The sequence below is a fragment of the Ictalurus furcatus genome, chromosome 1 (genome assembly GCF_023375685.1).
Source record: "Ictalurus furcatus strain D&B chromosome 1, Billie_1.0, whole genome shotgun sequence".
Lineage (NCBI taxonomy): Eukaryota > Metazoa > Chordata > Actinopteri > Siluriformes > Ictaluridae > Ictalurus > Ictalurus furcatus.
Window position 1 is genome coordinate 15,603,400 of NC_071255.1, and position 10,913 is coordinate 15,614,312.

At 38.2% G+C, this 10,913-nt stretch overlaps 1 protein-coding gene across 2 annotated transcripts; it reads right to left on the reverse strand.

Annotated features, from left to right (window-relative positions):
• Positions 1-1,654: 1,654 nt before the first annotated feature.
• On the reverse strand, positions 1,655-4,590 carry LOC128609895 (cortexin-2). 2 transcript variants are annotated; one of them, XM_053628764.1, is made up of 3 exons: positions 4,344-4,590; positions 3,476-3,518; positions 1,655-3,316 (listed from the first exon to the last, which is right to left on the reverse strand). In XM_053628764.1, the coding sequence occupies exon 3, from the start codon at positions 3,216-3,218 to the stop codon at positions 2,985-2,987; it is 234 nt and encodes a 77-aa protein (XP_053484739.1). In that variant the 5' UTR covers positions 3,219-3,316; positions 3,476-3,518; positions 4,344-4,590; the 3' UTR covers positions 1,655-2,984. The 2 variants fall into 2 exon arrangements, with proteins under 2 accessions (XP_053484739.1, XP_053484750.1); XM_053628775.1 differs by lacking the exon at positions 3,476-3,518.
• Positions 4,591-10,913: the final 6,323 nt, after the last annotated feature.

Sequence of the window (10,913 nt, forward strand, 5' to 3'; positions counted from 1 at the left end):
TGTTGTTGTTGCTGTTGTTATTTACAGTGTATGTTGGTGTCATGTATTAGCCAACTTATTCAGAGGGCTTTAAAAATGTTCTCAGGTGGTGATATTCTGATCCTGGAGAAATTTCTCTCTAGATAGCCCACATTAAAATTACTCCTGAATGGTAAAAATTCCATTATGGTTGTTTAAATAATTCCACTGAATTAGCAGGCAGTTGCTTGTTAACTACTGGTCTATTGCTTTACATTTGAATTCAGATTGATTAATGAAAAGGAAAGACTAAAATAAATATTGGCTATGTGTATATTGCTATGATTGGCACCCCGTCCAGTGTGTACCCCGCCTTGTGCCCGATTCTCCCTGGGATAGGCTCCAGGTTCCCTGTGACCCTGTATGAAAAGCGGTATAGAAAATGGATGGGTGGATGTATATTACTAATACTAATACTAATACTAATGCTAATGCTAATAATAATCATTATCATCATCATCTTCATCATCACCATTTTCATAATTAAAATAATTAACATATTAAAATGCTGACTGTTTTTCATTTCAGTAACACAACTGGTCAATGTTAATGTAAGAAGAATACATTTAAAAAAAAAAATTGAGTTCTATATCCTAATGTGTTCTCTGTCCTAATATGGCTAAATGGACTGGTCCACACTGCTAATATGGTGCTAAATGTCACACCGGCCTGTGCGTCTTTAAACCATTCCTCTCTATGTGAAATGAAGGCTCATCTGTACATACTGATATAAGGAAATGAAAATGGTCTTCTGGCTTTGAATTTCTTGCTACGTTTTTACATTAATATCCTTATATTTTTATTAATGGAGATCATAGTTTTAGTTCTCATGTCTACAGTTAAGCAAGTAATGTATAAATATTACTTTAAGCACATAACCTTTTAGCACATAACCACTGGTGTTCCATATACATTGATTCGGTGAAATCAGACAATGGTAAGATATAGAAATGTTCTCTCCTAAAAGTAATTCTGTGATTAAATCAGAAAAGGTGTATTTTCACTTGTTCTACAGGGTGATCCCAAAAGTCTCCATACATAGGGGAAATCACACATTTTAGCAAAATGTCTTCCAAAGATTTTCATACTTAGTTCAGATTATATATTTCGTTCTGATCGCCTTTAAGAATCCCTTTCACAAAAGAAGGACATATTGAAATCCTTCTCATGGCTGGATCAGGAAGCTGTCGGTTGAGACGGTTGAGGTGGACTTTAACAGGAAACATGGCAAGCACATCACACACACAACACTGTCCACCATCACACACTACGCTGCCAAACTTATTAGCCAATCCGAAAAGACTGGAAGTGTTGCTGATCAATAGAGAATGTTCACAAGCATCCACAGACGAAGGCATAATCAAGGTGGTACCATACATAGTCCCCTATGTATTTAGAAGTTTGGGGGCACCTTGTATAATAAAGAAATGAAAATAAATTTATGGGCTAATATCTGTTTTCATAACTGTAATATTGGTGATTGGGAGCTGTGACATTTCCTATTCAAGAACTAATTACGTAAAATACACATCTTGTGTAACAAATTCAAGATTATTTGTAATTTAAAAAAAACAAAATTTCTGACAGCATTATGCTTTAAGAAATAAAACATCTCAAATTTAGGATAGCACCTGTTTATATCCCATGTAGCATAGCAAATAATTTGACAGAAACTTATCATTTAGTAACTTGGAAGAAATACATTTATATTTATTTGGAAACAAATATAAAAAGCACATCAAATGCAAGACCTACTTGTAAACCATATGGCACATGGTCTCTCTGAAAAGTGTCTCAGTATTAAGTACTTAATATACTAAACACACACACACACACACACACACACATACACACACACACACTCACACACACACACACACACACACACACACACAATGTGCATTGTAATGACTACAGTAATTCCTGACACTAGAGCTTAATGTGCTGTGGCAATAACTGCCTCCAATGACAGTTTCAAACAGAGCAATCTCAACTATACAGACTATAAATCAATAGCAGGTAGTAAAATGAAATAAAAACAGGCACTGAAATGGCAATTCATATCTTTTGCACACCATAGACACATTTCTTGTTTATGTGAACTGGATCTAAAAACATGTAGTTAAGCAAATCACAGCTTTGCACCAGAGCATTTGCAAAATCAATAATGCACAGATAGCTTGTGCACAACAGCGAATTCACATCATTTGAATGAATAGTTCATTTCTGTAATTAGGAAATACTGTTGAACGATCTGCACCACATCAGACACACCCTATTAAAGCACACTGCAGAGAGAAAAAGACAGAAAGAGAAAGAGAGAGAGAGAGAGAGAGAGAGAGAAACAGAGGAGAAGAGGAGGAACTTGTCAAAGCTCTCATCCGGATGCCTAAGGAGGCAGCTTGGTCATTACACTGATTGACATTTAGCTTAATAACAATGAGGCCAGTTTTTTCTTCCTGGCAGCTCTGTAAACACACTGAATCATAAGGCCAAAAGCTCAGGACTTTCTCAACAAATAGCTCAGAGGATTTTTACATCCCTAACCCAAAGCACTTTAAGTTCTATAAAGGTAGTGGAGTAATAAATTCAGTAAAGGATTTACCCTCATTGTGAGAATTAATAATGTACACTGCATCAGCATGAGATAAATAGCTCATCCAAACTGCTTATGACAGGTAATTGGCTAGTTTTAGCTCTGGGTGTGTCATCGCTAATAATTTTCAGGAAACCTGGATGTGACATCAGCTGTGGTGAAATATGTGAGGTATTGTGCTGGCAGTAAATTATCCCATAAGTATAAATGGAAGAAATGTATAGTAGAACATGTGTTTTGTTTTTTTCAAAAATGAGACATCATGCCACCATATGTACACCACCAGCACAGAGGTGTTATTTGACTCTGTGGTGGAGACCGTGAGGTAGCCATCATGTGGCGCCATGACCGGCCAAGCTCAGGAAGTCCCTCAGGCGATGCGGTAGTCAAATGTGTCTTTCTCCATATAGTCTGTCCATGTGGAAGAAGGCATACTGCTGTAGGGGTCCAGCAGAATGCGGAAACAGCGCACAATCAGCAGGCCCAGGAAAATGAAGAGGAGCAGCACAAAGACGAAGGCTGCCTTTTGCTCAAGGGTGAGAAAAGGGATGGGCTGATTGGCCCCAGACGCAGACAGTGTGCTGCTGTGGAGGTGCTCCGCCATCCTCGGCTTGTCAATGCACTCTACAACCCACAAGCCTCCCTCACTACGGCCTCAGTGGCATGTAGCCATCACGTCGAGCGTCAGATTCAACAAGTTTCCTGTCAGAAGCATTTTAATACCATTATCTTAGGGTCATTTATTTTTTCAAACAGAAATTGCTAAGCACTATGAAAACATGGTAGGAGTTTAATTTGGGAGAGGATTCTAGAAAGAAATAAAATAATTGTAACTAAAAATAGAACAGTGTCATGTCATACCCCATCCTCCTTACTGCTGTACTCAGTGTTCTTTACAACAATACTGCAAGTTTAAAAATAACATAGGAAACATGTCAAATAAATATTTGCTTTGAGTGAAAGCGCAAGGCTTCATATCTAATGCCATATGCCTGCGTATTTTCAGCATGTACTGCCATGAATTTAGATGCTTTGAATAGTGAACCCTATAAATCATTAGTATATATTAGAAAAATACATATGTCTATAATCATGTTCCACTCTGTGCACAAATATCCACATTGCAACTAGCCGTTCACATCTAATCTCTAAATCAGGAAACACTTCAACTCATTTTTAATATACGGCTTAAAATTGAGTGGAATAGCATGAAAAGGCGAGCTGGTATTATGTTAAAATAGCCGACTCCACTGGAGGGTGGTGACCCTACAATCTTTGATGTCAGTACCCAATAATAGACCCGGCACTCCCTGTGAAATTTCACGAATTCATAATGTAGGAGCATTTTGCATGTGTCGCACCTGTAACTCTAACTATTCATATTTAACTCATTTCATATCTATAAGAGGAAAATTATTCTGAATTTAATTCTACACACTAACATGGCTACACATGTTTACAAAGCAAATTTATTTATTTATTTATTTTTAATCCAGAAAACTCACTCGCATTTCATTATATGTTATATATACATAATTATATTGTACATGCAGGAATATGGGCAGTGTCCTACCGTGTATATTTTCATACTGACTAGTATTATAAATGTGCATTTTACTGTATATAAGATAAACCTGTCTCTGGTTCATACATCTATGGAGTTGTGTAGATGGGAGCTTCGTGTTCCGTGTCACTAGCAGTTTGGAATGCAATGCAATCATTCACTTACCTGTTGTGGACAAGCAGCTAAAATAGATCCGTCAGAAGCAAGCTGATGGACGCCAAAAATAAACGGAGAAAGTCTTGGCATCCATTATGACTCCTTGCCTGAAACCATACGTTTTCTCAACTTTTTAACACAGTCCCTTAGTTAATTCAGAAATCAAAACAATAGCTTCTGTTCCTTGCTTGTATTCCTGGCTTTTGTTGTGCAACTCCCTCTCCCCCCTACCAGATGAGTGTGTGGTGGTGTCATATCACCCATAGCAACCAGTTGCCATAGCAATTCCTCAAAGTGTGTTCACTGAACGCTGGGCGAGTGAGAGCGATGCGTGATCCAGCCGAGGCTCTGTGCAAATCACTGTTTCAGTGAAGCATGAAGATTCAATAAGGGCTTAGGATTGTGTCATATCAACACATCATAGTCATCATCTCTGACCGGAGCCATGGCCAGAATAGTAATACATTTTCATTTGGTGTGTCTCAGATATTAGTAGCATATAATATTTTAGTAAAATTCACTTTGTTTTCTAGTAACCAAAGAAAAGCAAACAAAGCTTCACAGAATTATATCAAAATGATTTGTATCAAAATTGTATCAAAATGTGAGCTATCATTGATCTTTTATAGCTATTAATATCCTGTTAATAACTTTTGTATGAAATTAATTTGCTGTGAATACAAATGACATTTTTTATTTAATACATTTAAAGGGATAAAATTCCACATGAAACCAGGGTGAAAATACACAGAGTCAAATTCCTCTACTGTCCAGTGTTTTGGATTTTATGATTTGAGCACTTCTGTAACATCGCCTATTATCCAAATTCAAGAGTGCTTCAATTCTTTGAAGTAGAATAAGTCAAAGTCAACCCGACATGTTAACGTTTACAGTCTTTTTGTGCTATACATCATTGTTTTAATCGTTCCTTTACTGACAGGCTGGATTAATATCTTAAATACAATATGATTATAAATGCTGGAAATGGACGATGAAATTTATTGCTGTGTTCAAGCAAGGCCTGTCTTTTACCCTATGTCACAGAAAGAGCTTTATCTTCACATGCACTTCCTACAAAGGGCACACACGCATAACATTTCTGTCACTTATGATAATAAAATTGCATGTGATTGCTTTATCACATTCTAAGAATGTGAACATTGAGGTTTCATTAAGTGCCACCTGAAGCCAAAACAGCTACAAAATAGAATAATCTTGCAAATGTTATTAGGATGGTAGATGATTATGTTAAAGTTAATTGAAGATTAATAAACACATGAATCCCAGAAAGACAGGTTCTACAAGTATAAAACAAACAGGGCCGGAAGGGTTGCTTTTATTATTATTATTATTATGTTCTTATTTTATTTTTTTACAAATTCCTGTGAAAACAAATTCTTAGAAAAATTCTGGCGAGAAAGATAAATAATTTTACATATAGGGATGTTCTGGGTCCCCGATAAAGCTTGCCATCCCTAAAGTCACCTATACTAAGAAAATGTGTATACTCAGAGAGTAGAGTGCAATCTGATCATACTGGATTGCGTTCTAATGTAACTCTTAGTGCTATATGGGAAACATAGAAGACTGAATTGCTGTAATAGTCAGCAATACAGCGTGCACACAAATAATACTTGAGCTTGACACCATGATGCAATGAGCACCAAGAACCCTGCAGACACTGTTCAATTTTTCATGTTTTCCAAAGTTTCATCAGCATGACATCTGCCCAACAAGCAGGAAAACAAGCTGAATGAAGTGTACACAAATATCCAAGAGGCCTATAAGGCCATCCCACAACCCTATTATACTACTCTTTCTGCTACCATTGTACTGGGAATGAAATGAATCTGGTATGTCATAACCAGAGGTAGCAAATCAGTGTTACAGGACTGTTTCAATGCGCTGACTGGGACCTATTCAAAATATAAACAACACGTCTAAACAACTCACCTAAATGTGGACTCTGTAGTGCAGTACATCATAAAACACGTCAGTGTAGCTAAATAAGATATACACACAACCAAACCAAAACCCTGGATGAATGACCAGGTTCAGTTGCTTCAGACAACTTTCAAATCAGGTAACAAGGTAGCACATGGTGCAGACAGAAACAACCACAGACTGGGATTAAATGTCCAAAACCAAACTGAAGATAGGGAACCATTCCAGCAACAACTCATATCTATAAATGCATGAGACAGGAAAATACAGCCATCACAAGCCAAGCCACCAGTGTAACAACCAATAATTTCTGGCTGCCAGATGCACACAGCAAAAACAAGAAGCAAAACAGAGTGTCACAGAACCTATCAATAGCCAGAGTATTGCACTGTCCATAGATAGCTGCTGGATATTATGGCATTTCAGGCCGTGCACACAGACCATCTGACGATCAGCTAGCAATCAATTTATGTCTGGTGCAAACTGCTGTCCTGACCTGCTTGAAGACTACAACTATTGTCCCGGTGAAATGAAATTGCTTGTTAATGTATGTAATTGTTGCTCTATTAACACCAGATAACCCCTAGAACTGGTCAGAATCACCAGGATACCTTCTTGCTCCTATGCACTTGCATGCCAAGACCGTCAACAAAGTTGCAAATTTTCAAATTGACTGTATGGCATAGTATTTGATATAAATACCATTGTCATATAGCAATTGCTTTTCTTGCAACTTTCTTGCAGAGTTCCCGTCTGTTCAGTGCTGGTTCTGAATGACAGGGAACGCTGGTGGCTATCCAGTGTTCATAGAACCATAGGTAAATATGGATCTAGTGTTCTACTTCACCCATCCTAACCTACAGGAATGGTAAATATCAACTTGATAGCATATGTCACATGTCATAAACCAATCCACCTTAGGACTGACTGGACAGGCATTGGGAGATGACAGCCACACTCATAACACTGGGAAAGGCAATGTTAACCCTGTAGAAAATGGAGAAGGTGCCCAGGCAGCAGCAGTGCAGAATTTTTGGTGTGGCACGTCTATAAGTAATGCCCCTGAGGTGGAGACACTCCTTGTAATGTGGCATTTCACGGTGGAGGCCTGCCTGTAGCCCAAATAGATTACATCAATAACCCAGTAAACCAGTCTCTATTTAAACACAGGAGCTCCTTGTGTCTTCCCTCTGTGGTAGATGAACTGTTGGTCTGTTGACCAAATACCCACTCTCTGTAGGCCACATAGGCATAACAAGGAACACTCAGCAGATTTCCCAACACAGAATGCTAAGAGGTTAATCAATTAGTTAAAAAACAAAACAACCAAAAAAAGTAGGTTACGTGACATTGAGCAGAAATCCTGGGTTCAACTACACGGTCAGTGTGCAGTCGTCTGGCTGACAATACATGCAAGGTGAACTTATTTCCAAGGCACGTACAGTAGTTCTCCTGCTACTTTTGGTAGAGTGATTGCGAGAAGAAAATGCAGTCTTTCAAGAGATGAATTTCAGTTTGGCATTCTACATGGTCTCATATAGGGAGGATTTAAGGGACTCCAGAAAAATGGTGAGATTCCACACAGGGCTCTTGGGGAAGCCAGGATCCAGATGATAGATTGTACACCACTCACAGATCAGTTTCCACCTGAGAGCATACAAGAACTGTGTACTAAGAGCGCTTGCATTAAGGAATATCTCCTAGTCCAGTGGTTTTCAAAGTGGGGGCCCTTGGGGGCCGCCAGGGGGCGCCCGGCAGGCCTCAACAATTTGGTGTGAAAAATAAATACATGATTTTTTTTACATGATTTATTTTCAGACAACCACACACAATCAATTCCTAATGTAATATAATGTAAAGATGTAAGATGTAATTATTAATAATAATAAAAAAAGGGGGATATATTCAGAAGTCTGTATTTTTAATGTGTTTTAAAGACATCTTGCAAAAGGGGGGCCTCGGTCAAATGTTAATGCCATTTGGCAGGCCTTGCCCTGGAAAAGTTTGGGAACCCCTGTCCTAGTCTGCTGAGCTGAATAGAAGATAATAGTTATTGCCAGCTTTGGTGGACAGGTTACCTGTAGGTCTCACTATAGTCACAGGCTATTATGCGGATAACCTCAGGGTGGACATGAGGTCTAACTTCTGTACAAGTAAGCAAGTAGGCTAGTAAGTAAGTAATTTACGAAGCATATTTAAAACAACAAAAGTTAACCAAAGTGCTGTACATTAGTCATGGTAATGTGTTAAGATTACACAGAAGCAAGTAAAGCACATAAAAATAAGTATAGACAACAATAAAAGAAAGAAATATAAATGAGAGGAAAAAAGGAAGCATGTCACAACCAAAACAGAGCAAAATGCTAATTTGTAAATGCCGTTTTGAGTCTTCATTTAAAAACTGTAACAGAGGGAGCACATCTCACTGTTCCACAACCTACCGAGATCATGGAACAGCCAATAGCAACTGCTCTGAAGACCTTATAGACCTGGGAGCATTGGCACAGCAGATCAGCTATGTAGGCGGGAGCTAAACCATTAAGAGTTTTAAAAACTGACAATATAACTGTGTCCCATAGTGGACAGGAAACCAGTGCAAGGATGCTAAATCAGGGGTAATGTGGTCTCTTTTCTTGGTGCCAATGAGTCTTTTCACAGATGTATTTTGTACTAACCTTAGGCAATAAACAGATGCTTTGTTGATACTACATTTACATTTACATTTATTCACTTAGCAGACGCTTTTATCCAAAATGACTTACAAATGAGAAAGATACAAGCAAAGCGATATATCAAGCAAAGAACAATACAAGTAGTGCTACCATACAAGATCCATTAATTGAATTCCAGAAGAAGCAAAGTGCAGAGTAGAGGTGATACTAAGATAAAGCTAGTTACAGTAATCTAAACAAAATGAGATAAAAGCATGTATAATGTTTTCTAGGTCTTGTGAGGTAAGAACAAGAGGAAACATTAGCCATATTACAGTATTTGTATCAAATACAGTGAAATGTATCTATGTGTGACACATATGTGCACACACATACAAGAAGGTAATTAGGCGAATCTCAATCTCAAAACAATATGCCCTATATCATTCACCTCTTTAAGGGACTTGCCATGGCATACATCAAGGGCAGCATGTCTGAATCACTAGACTTATTCCAATTTGGGTACTGCACTAAAAAAAAGGACATTTATTGACTTCCAGCATTCAACACCATCATTAAGCTCAGATCCGTTGCACAACATGAATCAAACATCACCAAGTTTGCATATGACTACACTAAAACAGATTAAACTCCTCACAGCATGGTGCCTCTCAGTGTTGACAAAACCTGAAATATGATTGTCAAATTCACGAGCAGAGACAGTGAATGTGTTGCTGCAATAATCAATGGGACTGACATTTAGAGAGCCGAACCTTTGTTTGGAGGGCACATCATCTCCAAGATCTTCAACGCCCTGTGACAAATTGGTGCTGTGTAACTTTGTTTGCCGAGGTACAGTGTACAGGCAGGTGACAGAACAGCTTCATGTGCCTTGGCATAGATCCAGGTCTCTGGAACTGTACTGGAGGGATAATATCATTCTTCTAAAAGATACAGTATTCTCTCAGTTGGTGTTTTGATGATGGTGCGAGAGAGCTGTGTCTAACATATCAGTCTAAAATGCCCATCACAGTATAAAAATCACTGTAAAATCATTAGTGGGGTTAAACCTTCAGGCCTTTACTGTTCTTTTGGTGTACAACTTCCATGAACTCACTCACTGTATTAAAATATGGTGAAGAATGACTCATCTGACAATATTACTTTCGTCTACATCTCTGTAGAAGAGTGTGTGTGGCTTTTGCACTACGGAACCCTTAAATGTGCATTCGTCTTTCTAATGAGGGGTTTCTGCAGTGCAGCCCTACTGTAATTTCCCACTTGCTGACAGTCTGCACTGACATTCAAAGTCACCTGAAAAACAATATATACCATAAAATAGCTACATAGTTTGTGGAAAGTGTATCTGGCCCCTTTTCTTAACAGTTTTTCTACATTACCTACAATGCCGTTCGACTACCTTCTGATAGTGATGCCAGTAGAATTTAGGCTTTGTTTCATGTCTGAATAAAGAGACAGATGCAGCAACATTTTTTTTCCATTTATAGTCTGTCGTTCACCTCCTCGTTCACCTCCTCATCTGTAAACTCTGCTCAGATACGCTTCCACAGCTTCAACATTCATATCGACACCACTGTGCTGGTCATCTCTTGTATAGCTAACTAAAGTAATTATAACTCAGCACAACTATGTTGTATAGCTGCATTGCATTCTGGAACTTTGAGTCCGGTGCTTGCTGTTTCCACTAGTTCAGGTCTGGATTTCTCATTAATTTAACAGTGAATGTCACTGGATCATGGTGAGTGAGAAATGAAGTTCTTGCTCTTTTGTTTTAACTCTAACAACCAAAACTAATCCTAACATTAACCCTTATGTTTAAGAACAGTGATTTTTTTTCTCTCCTATTAATCGGCATCGTACCTGCGTTAGTAATGTCTCCCTGTTACGTCAGTTCTGCACACAACTGCTAACTTCTCACAGAAATAACGAAAATACAGACCGACCAGCAAATTAACACCAGAAT